General features: G+C 39.1%; 1 protein-coding gene and 1 pseudogene across 1 annotated transcript; one reads left to right on the top strand and one right to left on the bottom strand.

Annotated features, from left to right (window-relative positions):
* Window positions 1-5,001: 5,001 nt before the first annotated feature.
* On the top strand, window positions 5,002-13,836 carry LOC112176424 (structural maintenance of chromosomes protein 4). Its single transcript, XM_040510490.1, is given in 29 exon segments — window positions 5,002-5,120; window positions 5,232-5,321; window positions 5,409-5,510; window positions 5,665-5,841; window positions 5,924-6,054; window positions 6,531-6,609; window positions 6,697-6,854; window positions 6,927-7,002; window positions 7,099-7,227; window positions 7,296-7,440; window positions 7,898-8,028; window positions 8,257-8,409; window positions 8,510-8,699; window positions 9,036-9,169; window positions 9,556-9,714; window positions 10,231-10,536; window positions 10,606-10,782; window positions 10,993-11,076; window positions 11,150-11,359; window positions 11,473-11,562; window positions 11,930-12,051; window positions 12,132-12,287; window positions 12,374-12,480; window positions 12,483-12,522; window positions 12,571-12,631; window positions 12,969-13,103; window positions 13,212-13,299; window positions 13,407-13,479; window positions 13,572-13,836. Coding segments are annotated over 29 exon segments (3,738 nt in total). The 5' UTR covers window positions 5,002-5,012; the 3' UTR covers window positions 13,699-13,836.
* A 76-nt stretch (window positions 13,837-13,912) lies between these two features.
* Window positions 13,913-14,970, bottom strand: LOC112177991 (annotated as a pseudogene).
* Window positions 14,971-22,383: the final 7,413 nt, after the last annotated feature.

The following is a 22,383-nucleotide window of genomic DNA, read 5'->3' as shown; positions in this document are numbered from 1 at the left end:
TTTGATAGTAGGGTTAAGACAGTCCGCAGTGACAATGGCCCTGAGTTCAAGTGTTCTCAATTTTATTCCTCGAAAGGTATCTTGCATCAAACTAGCTACATCAATACACCATAACAGAATAGCATAGCTGAGCGCAAGCATAGACATTTGCTAGATATGGCTCGTGCACTCTTGTTTCAATCTCACTTGACAAAACCTTTTTGGGGTGATGCAATACTTTCCGCTACATATTTGATCAACCGAACACCAACACCTCTTTTGCAAAGCAAAACACCTTTTGAAATGCTCTTCAACAAAGTTCCAAACTACTCCCATTTCTGAGTTTTTGGATGTAAATGTTTTGTCTCAGAGACTCATCCCTTATGCCCTACAAAGTTTGATCCTCGTTCTTCTGAGTGTGTGTTCTTAGGCTATCCAAACAGACAAAAGGGCTACAAGGTATATCGTTTACATGATGAAAATATTTTGGTCTCTAGAGACGTAGTGTTCTTTGAAACTGAATTTCCTTTTCAAAATAGGGTTTCTTTGAGTCCTAACTCCACACCACCACAAAACACGTTGTTTCCTACCCCAACTCTATCTTCTCATATCAAAGATGATCATGTGAGTGCACCAAATCTCTTTGACTCTACCCTATCTTCTAATCCGTCGCCAAATCTCTCGGATTCTACCACATCTCCTAATTCCGGCTCATCAGCTATCGAGATATTCCCTTCATCAATTATACCACCACCAAATCCGGACATTCATCCTCCATATACCATTCCTATTCCAGCCTCTACTTCCCAACCTTTGCTATGACGTTCCACACGTGCAACAAAGCCTCCTGCTGCATTGCAAGACTTCCAAGTTGAGATGGCCCTGCCTTCATGCTCTGCGTCTTCATCTTCCACGAGCAATGCAGTGTCAGGTACGCCATACTCTATCTTTGAGGTTCTTTCATATGACATTACTGACATTTATAAGCATTTGCTTTCTTTAGCTTTATATATTAGTTGTTGTAACTTGACTAAGCTTGTTTTAAGTTTTGAAGTCTATGCAATTTCATCAGCACACTTTAATAGTTGCTTCATTGATTTTTGTTAATCTTGTTATTGATTAAGTACTGATGGTCCAAGTGGGAGAATGTAAGAATTATTTTGTGAACGAACTCATCATTATTTACATGAAGTAATTACACTAACAAGTTAATGACTTAAAAATGAAGTGGCTGAGATTGCTTAGAGATTCTAATCCTATTATAATATGGATATTATATGTATATCTATATTCGAGTAATGTATATTGATACATTATATAGAAAAGTAATTGTTTAGTATTAGGATTACTTTTATGGGAAGAACCATAATATCAACCTCTATATAAGTCTAGGTCCCTGCATTCTCTAGACAACAAGTTCTACAGTTACTAGCCCCATTGAGAGATTACTCAGACTTAGAGACCTGTAGAAGACTAAGACCTGCACTAATGACATTCAACTCCTTCTCCACATCAGGTATGTGCCTTGTCCTTATGTTAACATTGTAATACCCCATAAATTCGTTATTAATTTCTGGTAATTTTTCAAAAATTATTAACTTGGTTGCTAGTACAATTACGTGGTTCAGGGGTGAAGTGAGTGTATTTTGGACGAATAATTACTCAAAACGTTTTGTTTTCGAGGGGTCAGGGGTTGACTCTTTATTCATTGATTTTCTCCAAAAACTTTATTCACGAAACTCATAGAGTGCATTGATATGAGTTTGTAGACATGCAGAATGCGAAATCGGAGTTTGTATGAAAAAGTTATGGTTAATAGAATTTTCAATTTTGAAAATTTACTATAATTATAGATTTTTCAGAAATTAATTCCATAATTTCATAATTCCCGTTTTCGAAAACCGTAAAACCTAAACTCTCTTTGTTTTATGGTTGACCCCGACCCAAACTCGACATTCCGACCCTACTGTCTCTTTGCCGTCTGGCAACGCCACCACCACAAACTTGTTCGTCTCCTTCTCGCCATCCATGCCATTGGCCTCCTTTCCGTCGAATCTCACTGAAAATTGGAGATCAAAACCCGAAACTCGGAGGTGACAATCTTACTTCATGCCAGCCATTCCGGTAGCGGCTAAGCTCTATACTTACCCTATTTTGAAGCTCTCCTCCTCCCGATCACATCAATGCAAGCCTTGTAACTCGAATCAAAGTGTGGAGCTCGGAATCCCAATTTGAAATTCTTGGCTTTAGGCGGCGATATAGGCTAATTCTACCTTAGCTCTAGGTATGAAAGTTGCTTTACTTGTTGTACTCTACATTCCAAACGGTTGGATTAAGCTAGTTTGATAGTTGTTTCGCGTCACATGGAGCCCATGTGTAGCCACCCACTGGCGGCGGCGCGTCCAACGAGTTTTTGGAGTTCTGTTTCACGATTATCTTCTACTCGTAGATATGAGCATGTTGATATATCATGGGTTTATGTTATGATCATTTGAAGCATGTTAGGTTTAACGTCATTTCGATTTATCGGTTTGAGATCCGTGAGAACTCGACCTTTGGATCGTCGTATAATTTTGAGAAATTGATCCTAGAAGTGTTCTGTAGACCTTAGGAGGTCTCAGATGAAGTTTTTCTCAAGTGAAAGAATCTTTGGTTAGAGCACCCACTATCTAAGATTGAGGTCATGGGTTTGAGTCACCATGAGGATATGAGTGAAATCATTTGATCCTCTTTATATTGAAATTTAAAAAAAAAAAAAAAAGAATCTTTGGTTTCACTCGGTTAATATGGTTTTTGAATCTGGCTTATATATACTTGTGTTTAAGTTTTATACAAGTGTTGACCAAGTGTTGCTATGGTCCTTAGTTAATTTTGATACTAAAGTGAGAAATCAAAGCCTTGTATTCAATAAATCCCCTACCTATTGGGTAGGTCGTGAGCTTGGCGGCGATGTTGGTTCCCTTGCCTCCTGTGTTGATAGGTCGAAGGCAGGGATTCTTTGTTTGCCCCAGGTGCATGCCACGTCATTGTTTTTAATGGTGCCGTCAAGGAAGGTTGGGGGAAGTATCATGTTTGTGCAAAAATTTGAGTTCAGGTATCACAATGATAATATTGTGAGTGTGGGTGTACCAAATTGGCCTTAGCACCAACGTTCAGGACTGAGTGTGGGTGATTACGTTTCTCATTTAAAAAAAGGGGCTGTGACCACTTACCCAATTTTTGGCTAAAAATTGCCCACTTACTCCACCAAGAGTTTTTTAACCCCATTTACCCAATCTAACAGTGTTTGACAGTATTGCCCTCATTTTAATTAACAAATTAAACTCATATCTCTCTCTCTCCTCCCCCTCATCGATTTCTCTTTCTCTTTCTCTAACCTCGTCTCAGGCTCTTTCTCTCTCTCTCTCTCTGAGCCACCACGCCCACCACTCCACCGTCGATGTCGGCCTCCACCGTCGCCGCTCCGTCCCACCGTCGGACCACCAGAGGATGACGCCATCTAACTCCACGATCCCAACCCCTCTGAGCTTCGCCGGTTTTGTTCGTCAGATGTCCAGGAAGCTCCGAAGCTCCACGCCGGAATCGGGTCTGGGCTTCCCTTGCAAGTCTCGGACGATGTCAAAACTGTGGTCTATTGGGGGGTAATAGACATATTATTGCCCCCTACTAATTTCTTAACTGTGGTTAATTAATCACTGAAATTAGAGTTTTGATAAGTCTTATGTTGTTTTGAGTTTATTAAAGTACAATAATCTTTCAATGATAGTTAAGTGAAGGGTTCTGACTTAAAACAAAGACATTATTTGGGGGCAGTAATGTGTCTACTGCCCCCCACTAAACCATTAAAACTTGCACCAGTTAAGTGAAGGGTTTTGACTTCGTATGAAGACATTATTTGGGGGCAGTAATGTGTCTACTGCCCCCCACTAAACCATTAAAACTTGCACCAGTTTCAAGGATTTACAGTGTATTGCACTTTATCACAAACAAATCAACAAGAGATGATTACTATCTCCTAAGTAAGACATTATTGGGTGGCACTAATGTATCTACTGCCCCCCAATAGACCATCAAACATTACATCGCTTCCTATGTTTAACAGATTATAGAAGTTATTCACACTCAAAACAACAGATAATGTCTAAAAACCCACATTTTGAGGGTCAATATTATGTCTACTGCCCCCCACTAGACTGACACAAACCACACAATTTTTTTCATTTATCGACTACTGCAATTTAACACTACATTTACTTTGGAATAGCAGTTTTCAGTCCGTCAATAAATAAAGCAGTCATCATTGGCCCCCAATACAAAGTCTACTGGGGGGCACTAATGTAATAACTTTTATGGTTATGACTGCACAATAGCAGATAGCAGTTTTCAGTCCGTCGTCGATTCCTTCAGAAGGTCAACCCCGGCCTCGCCGAGCTTCTAAGCGACGAGGACCGTTGGCTTGGCGTCGAGCCTGGCCGCGGAGAGCACGACGATGAGTTTCGGCGCCGCGATGGCAAGAGCAGGCGTCGTGGGCGACCTGCTGGAGGGATGGAGGGAGGGAGAGAGAAATCCGACGTCGTTTGGAGAGAGAGAGAGAGAGAGAGAGAGAGAGAGAGAGAGAGAGAGAGAGAGAGAGAGAGAGAGAGAGAGAGAGAGAGAGAGAGAGAGAGAGAGAGAGAGCAAAAAAGTCCCAAAAATAAATAAAAGAAGAAAAAAAAGAATTAATTGGGTAAAGGGGAAATAATCCCTCAGAGTGTTTTGGGTAAACGGAGTTAAAAAACAGTTAGTGGAGCAAGTAGACAAATTTTAAGCTTAAATTGAGTAAATGAGCATTTTTTCTAAAAAAAAGATGAGGATGACGCATTACTGACCCGATTAAAACCCGATTTTACTTTGGGCCTGCGGGGCCGTTTTCTATTTTCAGATCCCGCTCTCAGAATATAACTTTCCCGCCCAGACGATATGAAGGAGTCGAAGGAAAGCTCACAGCGACACAACCTTGTCCGTTTTGGATGGAACCGCCGCCGGACGAGTTCATGGCCGATGGGTCCGACTCCAGAAAGCCGAGGCTGTTCATCAGGGAAATGGTTTTGAGGAACTTCAAGTCTTATGCCGGGGAACAGCGCGTTGGTCCTTTCCACAAGGTTAGGGTTTTACAATTCTCTTCAAACACTCGTGTTAATTTTGCAATATATTGTAATTTAGAAGAGTTGAATGTGTTTATTTACTTGTTTTTGGCTCTGGATTGGATTCAGAGCTTTTCTGCTGTTGTTGGACCTAATGGGAGTGGGAAGAGCAACGTTATAGATGCAATGCTCTTTGTATTCGGAAAACGAGCTAAGCAGGTATATCAGCGTCGATTTTCATTTTCATTTTCATTTCAATTTTGTTTTTATGTTCCTAAAACCTAATTGTGCAATGTAATTGTCTAGATGCGACTTAACAGAGTTTCGGAGCTCATTCATAACTCCCCTAATTGCCAGAATATAGATAGTGCTGGAGTTTCTGTTCATTTCCAGGAGATCATGGATTTGGTAATTTTAACCTTTTCACTTTTGCTTCTTCTTTCTTTGTGCTATCTGTAATGAATAAATTTAGTTGTGATCAAATTTAAGAACCCGTTAGGTGGGAGGCTGTTTACAAAATCGATCAGTTTCATGATTTTTTGTTTGAAATCGTTATGATCAGGATGATGGGACGTTTGAAGCTGTTCCAGGAAGTGATTTTGTAATCACTAGGGTAGCGTATCGGGATAACTCCTCCAAGTATTACATCAATGATCGTTCAAGCAATTTCACTGAAGTTACCAAGAATCTGAAAGGGAAAGGAGTTGACCTGGACAACAATCGCTTCTTGATTCTTCAGGTTTGATATTTGACATGCAGTTCATCAAGTTTGATTCAGATTGTCTCGCCATATTAACAGTTTCCTTCTGGTTACTCATCAGGGTGAAGTTGAGCAGATCTCACTCATGAAGCCAAAAGCTCAAGGATCTCAGGATGAAGGCTTCCTCGAGTACCTTGAGGACATTATCGGGACCAGCAAATATGCCCAAAAAATTGATGAATCTTATCAAGAGTATGCTCTAGTTCATTGAAAAGCTTACATGTTAATCCTGCTCATCTGCACCATACTCTACTTTCAATCATGCTTCTCTGCTGCCTAGTCTAGGGAATGAAACAGTAAAGGAAACGAATAGAAACCAGTCTCACATGAAAAAGAAAAATCTGTTCCAAATTTTTTTTTTTGGCATGCATTAAAGGAAAAATCTCACATGTATGACTGTTTTACAGAAAAGATGAATGCTTATTGCTCTTTAGCATCAAATAGTATGTTGATGGTAAACATACTCATGCTAAAGTTACCTGACTTGAGAGAACTTAACCACTTGCATTTCATTCCTTTTCCAAAACATAACTTTATGATCTCTGGTTACCGGAGAATGTAAACTTTGCTGCGCCATAGTTACTCAGAGGACATACATACAGCGGTTCTTGATATTGAATTCCCATTTTCCTAATTAGTCTGCATGATTGTTTTCATTGATCTCATAGGCTAGAGTCCCTCAATGAGAAAAGATCCGGTGTCGTGCAAATGGTTAAGCTGGCAGAGAAAGAAAGAGATGGCTTGGAGGTACATACAGTTGCACGTGGGTAGATTTACAGCTCCTTATACATTCCATTGGTCTTGTTTTGATAAATGTCATGGCTCATGAAACAGGATGGGAAGAATGAAGCGGAAACTTACATGCTGAAAGAGTTGTCACTTCTAAAGTGGCAAGAGAAAGCCACAAAACTGGCTCATGAAGATACCTCTGCCAAAATGCTTGATCTACAGGAAAATATAACCAGCTTAGAAGAAAATCTGAACAACGATAGGTAAACTCTGTGATGCTAGTATGGAGTTGGTACAAAACTTGTTTCCAATCACAATATTGGTTAACGTTTCAGGGAGAAGATCCAGGAGCGTAATAATGCACTGAAGGAGCTTGAATCTACGTACGATAAGGATATGAAACAACAAGAGGTTTGGTTTTCATGGATTTGTTGTTGTCAGAAACCATGTATGTCAATTCAATTGTCAAGACATACTAAACTCTGTCTTCTCATTTGAATGAACCAGGAATTATATATCGCCCTCAACAGATATAAGGATGAATTTAAGCATCTTGAAAAGGAGCGTGCAAAATATCTGGTGAATCTGCAATATGTGGAGCAGAAGATCAAGAAACTCGATGAAAAACTTGAAAAGGTAACGGAATACATTCTTTACTTGAAGTCAAGACAGATACAAATCATAACATTTCTCTTCAACTGCAGGATTCATTAAAGATTGGTGACAGAGAGAGGGACTGTGAGAACTCGATTAGTCAGATCCCAGAACTTGAGAAAAGTATTCGCCAACTGCAAAAACTCTTGTTGGATGAAGAAAAAGTCCTGGAGGAAATTATTGAGGATTCCAAAGGTTCTCTCTTTGCAATTCCTATTACTATTATTGTCATTGATTTTTTTATTTTCTTTATTTTGCAATTTCAATTGAATTTAGGATTTTGTGTTTTTTTACACTTTTACCCTAGTTTCAAATTTCTTTGATTGTATCACGACTCGCTTGGTTTGATTTTTGAAGGCTAGCATAAGTTACTTTTAAACTTTGTCGAGATCTAAAAGTTACTGTCTATGGGTTTTGTTTTGCATCTCTATGGTTTAATGGCAAAGAACCAGGGCATGACTCCTGCTTGCTTAATTGATGTAGATGCTTATGTGTTTTTGCCAATATCTGTTATATAATGTTTCATCTTTGGTTGTGGAACTATGCTAACTTTTTAAAAGTTAGTAAAACTTTCAACATTGTCGATATCAAGTCTTCTTTGCATGGTGCCAGCTTTCTAATATGCTACGTGCTTTCCTCCTCTTGCATGCAGGGGATACAGAAACATATTGCTGTGAGCTTACAACAGTTCGTTCCAGATTAGAACCTTGGGAAAAACAACCGATTGAGCACCGGAAGAAATTTGATGTTGCATATACTGAACGCAAGCTTTTGGATGAAAAGGTGAGATTGCTATATTAGTGTGGAGATTGTTTCAATTATAACCTTCTGTGCATCTCTAGGTATGCTAAGTGTCTCTTCACTTTTAAAGATTATTTCAAATGACAATCTTCTTGTGTCTAAAATCTAAGAGAGCTCTTTTTGTATCGCTCCTTGGATTGAAGAACTTGTACATTTTGGGTTGAGAAGGATTTCAAGTATATTGCTCAAGGAAATTGTTAATTGTTTCAGCATCAAGCTGGTCGTGCAGCTTTTGAAGACGCTCGAAAGCAGATGGATGATATATGGGGACTGATACAAACAAAAACTGCAGACATTACAAAAATTCGGAATGAGCTAGAAAAGAGCAAGTTCGAAAGGACGGAATACCGTAAAGCCGAACAGGTTTGTATTTTTATTTTTTTCATAATTGAATTTTCACTAGCTCTTTCTTTTGATTATTACTTTGCACAAAGGCATGCAGTAAGAAAAGGTAATCTTGCAGGAATACATCAAAGAACAAGAAGCTCTCATACCTTGTGAACAAGCTGCAAGACAGAAGGTTGCAGAACTCAAGCATCTTCTGGATTCTGAAAAGAGTAGGGGAAGACTTTTAAAAGCAATTTTACATGCTAAGTTGTCCAACCGGATACCGGGAATACATGGCCGACTGGGCGATTTAGGTGCTATTGATGGTGAGTGTTCTTATCTTAGATTCTAGTTTAGTTACTGATGACTTTGCTCTGTTCAGGTTTCAAAAGTTACATTTGACTTCTGCTTATATACATCTGGGTTATCATTCCTACTGTTATCGACAAATAGTTAAATATGTGGAAGTTTAGATCTGTGCATAATGCTCTGTGAAATATCTGCTGTCTCTTAGATCCATGGTTCATGTGCTTGTGATGTTTAATGTTTAACACAACAATAGTTTATATTTCTTTCGTAATCTGTTATTCATTGCTTTCCATAGGCACATTATTTAGTTTTTCTGGAATTAACTCTTTTGGCAAATAACATTGTCTTTGCAGAGCAATATGATGTTGCCATATCAACGGCTTGCCCTGGACTTGACAATATTGTGGTGGAAACAACTGATGGAGCAATAGCTTGTGTTGAGCTACTCCGAAGGGAGAATCTTGGTGTTGCTAATTTCATGATAATGGTACGAGTCCCATGTTACAGTTTTGTGCAAAATCCTAGATCCTGCAATTCAGTAACTTCTAAGCACTTAAAATAGCTTTTGCATGGGAGGTGGTTTTTGGCCTGATGCCCAGATTCATTACAACAGAAATATTTCAGATGTCTTAGGCTAGCTTTTCCAACATGCACCAAAGAGAAACACAAAGCGAGTTGCCACATACAAAAGTCTTTGGACTGGATACTTACTGAAGATGCTACCAGAGTTGCATATCATCATTTAGATCGAGGAAAATTATAGTTGTTTCAAAACATTCTAGATTTGTGTTATACAGTATTGGTTGTATGCACTGCTTGGAGTTTTATTCGTGAGTAGTGGAACTCTGACTTCATATACATTTAATAACTCAGGAAAAGATCACTGATCGTTTACCAGTGAGGAAGGAGAATGTAAGAACTCCAGAAGGAGTTCCACACCTTTTCGATCTAGTTAGGGTTGAGGACCAGAGAATGAAAGTTGCTTTCTTTAAAGCATTGAAGAATACCGTTGTAGCTAAAGATCTAGATCAGGTATGTTTCGACTTCCACATGTATTGATCTTATGGTATCCGTTTAGTTGAGCATAACTTCAGAACCAAAGGGCTCCATTTTTAACTTTAATTTAATTTAGTGTAATTGAGTTTATTCTGACTTTCCAAAGTCTTGGTTTGGATTGCTCAGATGGTACTTATATACTGCCATTTAATTACTCTGTTAAGTCTGAAAAGTTTGTTTTGTTATTTTATATTTTGCATAATTTGATTCCACAACAAACATGAAAATTGCAGCCATTTGGCTGAAGTAGTGTTTAGCATATACTAAGATGGGTGGCTTATGTCTTGGGGCCATTTTAGCTCTGTAATATGGTCCATACTTTATGTGAACATTCATACAGTTTAAACGCAGACAGGGAGGTTTCAATTTTTCAGTGCATTGATTTCTTACAATGTCAAGTAGTTTTGAACTTCTTCTGGAACTAGTTATTGATCCCCCTTTTCTGGCACAAATAGAATCAGCAATTTACATGGATGTTTTTTCCAATTTTAGGCAGCACGTATTGCATATGGAGGAAACCCCAGATTTCGAGCGGTAACACTTGATGGTGCACTATTTGAAATATCTGGTACAATGACTGGTGGTGGAAGTAAGCCATGTGGTGGTAAGATTGGCCGATCTATATGTACTACTGTAGTGTCAGAAGAAGCTGTTACAGATGCCAGCAGGGAGCTTGCCAGCATGACAGATAAATTAAACCATATCCGCCAACATATTGCTGACGCAGCAAAGAGATATCAAGCCTCTGAAGATGCAATTGCACACTGGGAGTTGGAATTAGCTAAAAGCCAGAAAGAGGTAATTCTGGATTGTTGAACCTTGTGTATATTTGAGAAGCTATATTAATACAAATTTTTGTTTGAACAGATTGACAGTTTGAGTTCACAACATAGTTATCTTGAAATGCAAATTGGTTCCTTGGAGGCTGCATCACAGCCGAAGAAGGATGAGGTTGATCAGCTAAGAAAACTCGATAGTATCATTTCTGCTGAAGGAAATAAGATCGACGAACTCATCCAAGGATCTAAGCAGCTTAAGGAAAAGGTGAGGAACTCATTTATCAGTTTTGTCCTTGCATGTAGCGGCCTCATCATGTTGAGTAACTAAACAACCAAATACGTGCACATGTAAAGCTAGTTTCTACATAGTGATTTAATTCTATGAGTCAGGAATGACTGGAACTAGAATACAATGTAACACAAATGTTCAATTTTTTTCGAGTGCTTGACCATTACTGCTTCTCTCTTATTTTAGGTCCTGGAGCTTCAGCATAACATAGAAAATGCTGGTGGTGAAAGTTTAAAAGTACAGAAGTCAAAGGTCAATAAGATTAAGTCTGTAAGTATCTGCATCACTATGAACTATCCTAGCTATGGAGTGTCTATCCTAATTCATCCCAATCAATTGTCAGGATATTGATGAAAAGAACACTGAACTCAACCGCCACAAAGTCCAAATTGAGACTGGCCAGCAAACTATAAAGGAGTTGAGAAAAGTGATTCAAGATTCAAAGAAGAAGTATGAACGACATAAAAAGGAGAACGAAACGTTATGTGCCAATTTCAAAGAAAAGGAAGAGAAGGCATCTCTAGTTCAAGAGAACTACGAGGAAACACAGAAGGTTCACTTTTCTTATTAGCTTGTTTTATTTGAAACTTGTGTGGCTGATTGATGACAATATGGATTTTTTAGATGAATAAAAATCTGACATATCATATTTCTGGTCTTGTGCAGCTGATTGATGAACATAAAGCTGTGTTGGATAAAGCAAAATCTGAGTATTGCAATATGAAAAAGACTGTGTACGAATTGCGGGCATGGAAGGTACTCTAATGAAAAATTGCATATAGATTCCATAAATCATTCTATCTGACCACAGTTGATACGATTTTGACATGCCAGAGGTGGTAACTATGCCATAATAGTACTTTGAGTATGATCTGCAGTGCAGTGAGCAGAACCATAGAATTAGTAAGTGGCACTTAGTACTAACTGGTACTATTCGCCGTTTGCTTCTTCGTCGATCATGATCACTATGTGTGGCATAGTATCGATCTAATACTTAGAAGTATGCTGTTATCGTTTTTTTGTGTGTGTGTATTATTATTTTTTTCTTCTTAATAATCTATTTATGCTGACCGGATCTTTTCTCCAATTAACATGATGAAAATTTCCTTGCTGAATGTCACAGGATAAAGCTGAGTTTGAACTAGAAGCTATGAAGAAGAAATACAAGGATCTGAAATTTGAGTGGAAGGCTTACAAGGACAAGCTTGATAAGTTGCAAACTGCCCTTATAAAGCATATGGATCAGTAAGTGGATCTGAGGAAATACTTATTCAGAATGCTTTATTCATGATTTTAAAATTATTAATACTACATTATGTTTGCAGAATTCAGAAAGATTTAGTGGAATCTGAAAAGGTTCAAGCAACCTTGGCAGATGAACATCTTAATAGTTGTTGCGACCTTCAAAGGGCCATTGAAACGGCAGCACTTCTAGAAGCACAAATGAAAGAGATGAATCCAAATCTTGATTCAATCTCAGAGTATGTGCTGTCGTTATTTTCAGTGGAAAATTAAGCTGATTTGGTTTATATGATGCAAAGCTGTTCTAATTGCTTAAATTTGATAGGTACCAGAGAAAGATCTCATTGTATAACGAAAGAGTGGAGGATCTGAGTATTATCACAAAACAGCGTGATGACATAAAGAGGCAGTATGATGAATTGAGAAGGAAGAGGCATGTCACATTTTTGTTTATATTTTATGGTTGCATGCTCTGTAATATTTGAAGTAATAACTCGTCTGAAATTAATATGATTTGTCTAGGTTGGATGACTTCATGGGAGGATTTAATGCAATATCTTTGAAGTTAAAAGAAATGTATCAGGTCTCCCTCTCTCTCTCTCTCTCTCTCTCTCTCTCTCTCACACACACACAGAGGTGTGTGTGTGTGTGTGTATACACACGTATGTATCTTTATTTCGGTCCTCTGGTCTTCAATTGAGCATGTTGAACAGTTTGAAACTTTGAATTAGCATAGGGGTCACATTCCCTCTGGTAAGCAGTAGCAAATGCTCACTTGGGAATGCTTTTGATTGACTTGATTGGGATAAACCTCCATGTTGGTATGTTACTGCTGGTTGCTTTCTTCAGTTTGGTAAGAAAACTGACATTGTTTGTTGCAGGCTTACATTTTCTCACTTTTGTCATATGTGCACGTATAGATGATCACGCTGGGAGGTGACGCAGAACTTGAGCTAGTCGACTCCTTGGATCCTTTCTCTGAAGGTGTTGTCTTCAGCGTTAGACCACCAAAGAAGAGTTGGAAGAATATTTCAAACTTATCTGGTGGTGAAACGGTAACTCTTAGTTGTGCTGACTGGTTGTTTATTGGAATAAAAATTAAACAATGCGCATCTAGACAAGTCATTGAAACTGTTTAATTTCGGTCCTCTTGCATCTTGCAGACATTGAGCTCATTGGCTCTTGTGTTTGCACTGCATCATTACAAGCCTACACCTCTTTATGTGATGGATGAAATTGATGCTGCCTTAGGTACTTTTGAGCTGAATTCCTGTTGTTATCATCTGAATTTATTGTCTGTTTTCATTCTTTTGCGCCAGCACTCATTTCTCTTGATTTCTTTTGGAAATTCAATGTAGACTTTAAGAATGTTTCCATCGTCGGTCATTACGTGAAGGACCAGACAAAGGATGCACAATTCATAATCATAAGGTTGGTTGAATAATGCTTTTAATTTGGTGGTGAATTGTTAATATATGTACCTGGTTCACTGATGCTGAGAAGTGTGTTGAATTCTAATGCAGCCTTAGAAATAACATGTTTGAGTTAGCGGATCGACTTGTGGGGATATACAAAACTCATAATCGCACTAAGAGTATTACCATTGACCCAAGGAGTTTTGTGATCTGCAATGAAGCTGCTCAGGCCTAAAGTTTCACCTGGCGATTAAAATGACGTATGCCTTTTCTGTATGGCGATTAAGGAGACCGTTTCTGTATGGCGATTAAGGAGACTGGGATAAACATTCATATATTTAGTGTAGAGATACAAGATCAGTGAGAGGCCAAACTAGATTGGAAACAAGCCCCTTTAATATGTTCCTTTTTCGTGTAACAATTAGGTGTGATGTATGGCTGTGTGAGAGTGCCAGACTAAAGATCCAACTCTATTTTAAGTGAATGGGATGCCAAGAATTCAACAGTGACATTAAGTAACAGTAGCTAAAAAAGCTAAAAAGCAACAACCTCAGCAAAGAGGGAACATAAAAACAAAGAGAAACTAAGACAAACAACCTATCAGCTATACATCCCAGAGATGGCCCCATTAAGAAGGGAGTCTCCATTCATGAATAATATAGCTGTTAGAAGGAGAAGGATGGATCTTCCAAGACAATAAGCATAACCGTATGGACTCCACAATTGCCTTGAACACAACAGCATAAGGGAGGCTTTCGTTACGGAACTTGCGGTTATTTCTCTCGCGCTAGATAGCATATACTGCAGCTTGCAATGCCAACTTTTTTATTGCAACAGATAAAGATTTACCCTTCCAGTTAGCAGCAGCCCATGGAATGAAATGCTGCCATTAATCCTCTCCTTTCCTCACATCACATTTAGACAAAATTTGAGTCCAAATGCCAAAGGTATAAACACACTCAAAGAAAAGATGGTTGTGAGTCTCATCAGCAGCAAGACAAAAAGCACATTCATGGGCAGCAAAAGGAGAAAAAAGTCTTACACGATCCAGAGTTGGTAACCTTCCTCTAATAGCAAGCCATAAGATGAAGCTCCATCTAGGAACACAACTACCAAACCAGACTAAATGATACCAAGGAACAATAGGCCTAGAAAAACGAAGGGCATTCCATGCAGAGGAAGTTGAATAAACCCCATTCGAAGAAAGAGTCCATCGAACAGAATCACTAACCTCAGAGTTAGGAATGATTTGGGTCAATGAAACACAAATCTCTAGTAACTCATGAGAGAGAGAAGGCCATCTCCAATTATTATTATAGATAACATCACTGACCATGGCAGAGGTAGAGAGAGCAGAATCAGCAATGATATTAGATGACCATCTAAGAGTAAGAGGACCAAGAGGGTGCCAATTATCAAACCACAAAGAAGTATTATGACCATCACCAATGATATTAGCAAAGAAAGATCGACAAAGCTCCCTAATTTTAAGCATTTTTCTCCAATTCCAAGAACACACGGCAGGATGAGGAGCATTCCAGAAAGAATTATTCCTTGGTAAATAAACTTTCACCCAATTGGTCCATAAGTTGGAGAAACCTGAAACAAGATTCCAAATGTGGCGAATCACCAAAGCTTTGTTCCAACAATGTAAATCTTTAATGCCAAGCCCTCCTTCAGATTTAGGGAGGCAAATATCAGACCAAGCAACTTTTGCAGCAGCCTTACCTAAGCAATTACCAGCCCATAAAAAACAACGAAGCCTTTTTTCGATATCCTTGAGAACTTTTTTGGGAAGAATTACATGAGACGCCCAGTACACGTGGATGCTAGATAAAACAGATTGAATAAGTTGCAATCTTCCAGCGAAAGAGAGCACCTTATTCTCCCAACTTTTGATACGAGCCTCTATTCAATCAATCAAGGGAGAGCAGTCCTGCATTCTCAATTTGGTAGTAATTAGAGGAATACCCAAGTAACGAACAGGGCAAGTCCCCACATGGAAGTTCATAATTTGAAGAATAAATTCAATTGAGTTCACATCCACACCAGAAAGAAAGATTTTACTCTTAGAAACACTTGCAGTAAGGCCAGATAAAGATTCAAAATCAGAGAGCGCATCATAGAGAGTAAGAACAGAATTTTCATCACCATTACAGAACATGAGCAGATCATCAGCAAAGCATAAGTGAGATAAATTCAACTGATCACACCTCTAATGATACCGGAAACAAGGCGAGCAATTTATTCTTCAAAGAATACAAAGAGAGAGGGCTTCCATAGCAATAACAAAAAGGTAGGGAGACAAGGGGTCGCCTTGTCTTAAACCCCACTTGCTAGCAAAGAAACCTGCCAGTTCACCATTAACAGCCACAGAAAATCTCAGGGAAGAAATGCAGCTCTTGATCCAACTAATCAAAGTAGGAGGAATATTAAAAGCTTCAAGGGTCGCAAGAATGAAATCCCATTCAAAAGTGTCATAAGCTTTCATAATGTCCACCATAAGAGTGCATCTAGGATGACCAATAGCTTTATGGTAATCACGAAGGAGTTCTTGAGCAAGAAGGATATTGTCTCCAATTCTGCGCCCAGGAATGAAGGCAGATTGGGAAGGCCCAACAATAAGATGAAGAACGCCCTTTAGCTTGTTCGCCAACAACTTGGCAATAATTTTATATAAGGTGTTACAGCAGGATATAGGTCTGAAATCACTCATAGTAGTGGGGTTAGCCACTTTAGGAACAAGAGTAATGATGGTGGAATTTAACTCCTTTAAGAGGAGACCAGAAGAGAAAAATTCCTTAACAGCAGCAACAACATCTTCACCAATAATCGACCAAGCCTTTTGAAAGAAGCAACAGTTAAAACCATCTGGGCCCGGAGCCTTATTAGGATTCATAGAGAAATAGACTGCCTTAATATCATCATACGTGAACTCGTGGCATAGAGAATTTGCAAGATCAAGACTAATAGGACTAAACCCCAATAAATGCAAATTATCCAAAGAGAACCTTGAACGATGAAAACTTTGACCAAGGAGATTCTGAAAGAAGTTTATAGCTTCATCTTTGATCTCAATATCCGAAGAAGCAACAGACCCATCACTGCGATTAATAGAAACAATCCGATTTATGTTTCTATGCATTGTCAAAAAAAAAAAATGATGCACAAATTAAACTAGATCCATCTCTATTTATTAAGTCTGTTTCAGTACCAAATTTGACAGGACCAGCCCCAGATTTCACCCTGAAATCTGAAGTGACCCTGCGGGGCTCACCTTAGAAGAAATTCTACCAAAAATTTGGCAGAACTTCCCCTAAAATGGGCTACCCAAACCTGTACAAAACATTTACACTTAATCAATTCATCCTTATGCTCCTGGAGCCACCCTGCTCCCCAAATCAACATCAGTCTCCAGTTCCCAAAACACACATCTCAACTCGAATAGCATAAATCCCATAGGTAATCAGAGCAATTCTAACAGAAAGGTATAAGAGGAAAACCTAATTCAAAGGCAGATGCGGAAGCCATGTTGTTGACTATGCCTCAACCCGTGTACGCCCGACCTCAACCAATTCGCCTGCAAACTGGGCATTTGAAACCGAAGGGCCCAGGGGAAAGTACATAAAATACGTTAGCGTGAGTGGACAAAAATAAACAATTTTTAAACTAAATGGATTTTATATTTTCCCACATTTATTTCCTTAAAAACTCTCGATGCATGCAACGATTTAGAAAACAAATCACGAGAAGCTCCGCTCAAGAAAAACCGACTAGCCCCGCTAGCTAGTCACAAACAACTGAGAGGAAAGATCGAAACTCCGATACTCAACAGGATAAGACCAGCCCCGCTGGTTACACAGAAATCAGACTAGGCCCCGCTAGTCGAGAAATGAAAGGATATGGGGAAGAGATATCACCATACGGGAAATGGAGCCTCTCAGGCTCTACCTACCCTCAACTGCCACTCACACATAGATTGTGCGAGGAGGAGAACTAATAACCTCAACTTCCACTCACACATAGATTGTGCGAGGAGGAGACCAAATAACCTCGACTGCCACCCACGTGAGGAGGAGAATAAATCACCTCTACTGCCACTCACCAACACAAAGTAGGTGAGGAGGAGAACAAGCTACCTCAACTGCCACTCACCAACACAAAGTCAGTGAGGAGGAGACCTAATAACATAACCCGCGTATGGTGAGGAAAAATCATCGAAAACCAGTAAATCCATGTAGCTTCCCCACATTTCTCACGAGATAGAAACCATGTATTCAACGACGTGACCCCGCACGCCAAGATTACTCTCAATCTCAAAATGGATAAGTGAGAAATAGGAATAAATCGACGGCGTGTCCCACATGCCCATATATTCTCAAATCCGTAACCAAAACCGGAAATTAGTTTAGGTAAATCCCATTTCCAAAAATCTCTCAAAATCTCCAAGAAGCCAACCAAATCCAAAATCCTTAATTAGGCATTCCCGATGCCAAAATTGAAAGTCAATAAACAATTGAGAATATCCAACTCCATTGAAACTCATCTTAAAAATCTTCCAGGAGCTTAACTCGGTGATTAGGGATATGCTTAATTCCAGAAATTTACCTCGGAAATAAGGAATTCATCAAATAATATTATAAATCAAAACCAACCTTTGAAACTCATTATTGAAAGCAAATCCATGATATAATTCGAAATCAATTTCCGAAAATTAATTCATTTCCTCAAAAAGTAATATGAATAATCACTAGAGCATTATTTAAGAAAATAAATGCATGCATCGCTATTTAAAACAAAAGTCCACTCACAGTACTATTCCGACGATCACGCATTTGTGTTCCGTCATCGAGCAATAGCTCGGTACGTCGTCCTGTACACAATTATATTCCGTAAATAATTCTTCAATAATTTAATACAATTCCTAAAATCAATTCCTCATAATTTCACCTCCCAATTCTCCTCGGATTTAGCCCAAATTATACCACTAATACCAATTCGTTAATTTAAAGGTTCCAAGGCAGAACCGTGAGATATCCGATGGTCGGATTCTCGTAATTCGGTAATCAAAACCCTAAACTTCAGAAATTCATAATTAATTCCAAGTTTCTCCAAAAATCACCAAACTTCACATACAAGCTCTGCACAATTTATAGGATTTAATGGGCTAAAAACCGGAATTAAAACACTGTCCTACACGCCTCCATGCGCCACCAACAGTGGCAGCGCGTGGGCCCCACACGCCACCGGCAACCACCTCCGATGGCCACCAAAATTTGGCAGTACCATCTACTCAACAAACCCAACCTCTTTCTCAACTACAACAAGTTCCAATTTTACCTGGAAGAGCTCCAATTTGGCCCGTGAAAAATTTCCAGAAATTCCAAGTTAGAAATTGAAATTGTTAATTCGACCTCTACACTGCAAATTGAAATGAAAGACCTTAGGGGAAATGATCTATGACAAAAACCGAACCTTCGACGCCAATTTGGTGGCCGGAGACTGCCGGAATTGGAAAATATCGGCGTTGACTCAAAACTGCTACAGTGACCGTCTTCTTCTTCTCGTTGCTGCACCTTCCACAGTTCATATAAAGCTACGAAACGAACCCAGAAATGAAGAGAAGGAAGAGAGCTTTCCAACGACATCTTATACCGCAAAATCCGTCGCCGGATGGAGGAGTTATGGCCGGAAGAAGGTGAAGAGGTCGGAGAGGAAGAGAGAATCGGGGAGAGGGCTCGGTAAGTTTCCGAAAATGGAAACTTACCACAGTAACTCGGCTATTTATAGAAAATTACCATGAACAGTAACTTTAGTATTTTGGCCATAACTTTCGCATATGAACTCCGATTTTTACGTACCACATATGCACGCGCTCGGTTTAACGTCCTCTACAACTTTCATGAAGAACATTTTCTCAAATTTTGACCGGAACAAAAAGTCATATTTTAGGGCCACTAAAAGTATCGAAACGACGGTAAAAGTGAAAGTAGTTGTCGTTTACCGTCCAAATGACTAGTAAACGGGTAAGTGAAGATACGGGATGTTACAAAATTAAAATGGCACCCTAATGCAGTCTTGACCCGTAGTGTTTATCTTTTTTAATAGCCAAGTTACATATAGAGTACCTCCCGCTAAGAGTTCATTCTAGCCGAGTATGAGAAACTTAACTTACATGGCAAGAAAGTGAGCCAAAAGTGATTTTGAGGGATGATAAACATCAAGAGGATGGTGGATCAGTCCAAATTGATTATGACCCCTTGGTAGTGTTCGTATACTTGACAACGGATCAATCTGATCCAAATCGGAGATAAAATAAGTATTTATTCCCTCCGTTATTCAAACACAATCTTGATCAAGTTACTACATTGGTAAGTTAATGGGCCATATGGATTTGACTATTTGAGTTGATCTGATAACACAAAGGATCGAATATAACTAAATCAACAGTTGGCTTTTCAAATGCAGTCTCTGATCCATTGACAGTGAATTTTTATTTTTATTTTTTTTATTTGTAACTTTTATTTTGAGATGTTAATTGTAACGTCCTTAATAACGGGTAGGAGTTGTAGGACACTAGGACTAGCAAAATTCCAGAGTTTTAAAACACTTGTGGAACAAAGAAAAAAAGAAGAGAGAAGTGGGAATAGGTCATTATCAGTACTTGCATGCTCATGTGCGTTCTGAGGAAGTCTGAAGCATCGAGTGCAGTGCAGTGTAGAGAATGTTGGGAAAATTAATAGAACGGAAATAATAACTTGTCACACCCCGGACCCGGTGTCGGTGGATTTTAAGCATCTGACCCCGAATCTGAGGTGTGAGTGTTACAAGGCAGAATGTAAATAAAATCTTCCTTCTAGCTAGGCTCTTCATTCTAGGCTCGTCCAACCCACTTCCGCTCGTCAAAACCTAAGTACTTTTCTGCAAGAGGTATTAGAGATGGGTGGGTGAGCAAAACCAAGCGCTCAGTGAGTAGATCATGTAATATACCAGTAAAGCCATGTCATTTTACACACGCTAGAAAGTAGTATAGCGTATACACATCAATGCACATCAATTCATCACATCGCATCATCCCTTCTTATTGATTATCCTTCAATTTAGTGACCACCATGGGCACCCTAATGGCCTTCTCTAGCTCTATACCACCGTGTGACACATCCTTACCTCGGCATAACCAATCAAGAAGTTCTCATGTTCCATGACTAGTCAAACAATGGATCCAGCACATAATATATATAAACTCCGCATTTTTCGCAAATAGACATTCTTCACTTGAAAATAGAGAGATATTTCTTAAATAGATAAAATCATGCTTTTCCTCCATTTTTATAGCAAATAAGAATATTTGAAACATATTACACAAACTCACTCACCTCGATAATACGAATCGCCTCCTAGAATACTGATCGTAAACCGAGCCTTCTAGAAATCACCATTGGATCTAACTCAAACCTCTATGGATAGAAAGAGGACATCAAGACGAATCCGTAGCTTTTCGCGGATCCTAAATTGGAGTTACGGATCAAAAGTTATGATCCGCCGAAGTTTTAGAGAGAGAAAGCTAGAGAGAGAAACAAAGTAGAGAGAGAGATCCTCTCGGCAAAATGGGAATATGTACTGGAGATGGGGCTGGTCCCTATTTATAGGAAAAGAGAACCAATGGAAATGAGCCAAATGTCTAACTCTTAATAAACCACCAAGAAGCTTGTGACACTTGTCAAGCTTCCATCACCTTTCTTCTTTCCACTTGACAAATGTCAACATGACTCATGGGCTTGTGACTGACACGTTGGGCTGCTACTCTTGGTCACTAAGTAAACTCTTTGGCCAATAGGAAGGAGCCACGTCACCACAAAATGCACTTTGCATCCAAACTTCAAAAATTTCTTAAAAATAGCTCGGTAACCTGAAAAATTCACCCAAAAATGCTGCGAACTCGTGGTGACCTCTACTTTCCATTTCCAAGCTCAAAAATAAAATTTGACTAACTTCAAAATTCAGGATCTTACAATTTAACCTCCTTAAAAGAATTTCGTCCCGAAATTCACTTCACCCAAAAAACCCAAAACACTTACGGCTCTACTCTATTGCACTACAATCCTAATCTACCACAGATCCTGGGGTTCTAATCGCTGGTTAGCTCTGATACCATTCTGTCACACCCCGGACCCGGTGTCGGTGGATTTTAAGCACCTGACCCCGAATTTGAGGTGTGAGTGTTACAAGGCAGAATGTAAATAAAATCTTCCTTCTAGGCTCTTCATTCTAGGCTCGTCCAACCCACTTCGGCTCGTCAAAACCTAAGTACTTTTCTGCAAGAGGTATTAGAGATGGGTGGGTGAGCAAAACCACGCGCTCAGTGAGTAGATCATGGTGCGAACTCGTGGTGACATCTACTTTCCATTTCCAAGCTCAAAAATAAAATTTGACTGACTTCAAAATTCAGGATCTTACATAACTCTAACCACAAAAGGATAATATGCAAATAAATAAAAGGAGTAAAGGAAAGTGAACACCAGATATAACGTGGTTCGGCAAGCTGCCTACGTCCACGAGGCAGCAACAACAAGAACTACTACTAAGATAAGGTGGGTACAAGAGATACACTATTTCAAGAACACTACTTGAAAGAAACTCTCTCTCTCACACTTATTTTGCTACCTAACAGCTACTACACTCTCAACTTAAAGTGGACACTTCTTCACTCTCTACTTGGATGAAGATGGGATGAGATTAAATGAGATATCGGATGCCTCAAATAAGCAAGGACCTCTCCTTATATAGGCCAAGGAGGAACACTCATCATGACATGTTATAGTGGAAGCCTTAAATTCCTCTATAATTTAGGTTCCATGTTTTCTTCCACTATGTCTATTCTTTATTAAAGAAGGCAACACCTTAAATTAAGGAGGGACTT

This window comes from Rosa chinensis, chromosome 7 (genome assembly GCF_002994745.2).
Source record: "Rosa chinensis cultivar Old Blush chromosome 7, RchiOBHm-V2, whole genome shotgun sequence".
Lineage (NCBI taxonomy): Eukaryota > Viridiplantae > Streptophyta > Magnoliopsida > Rosales > Rosaceae > Rosa > Rosa chinensis.
Note: the sequence above shows the minus strand (reverse complement) of the source record. Positions and strands in the feature narration are given on the sequence as shown.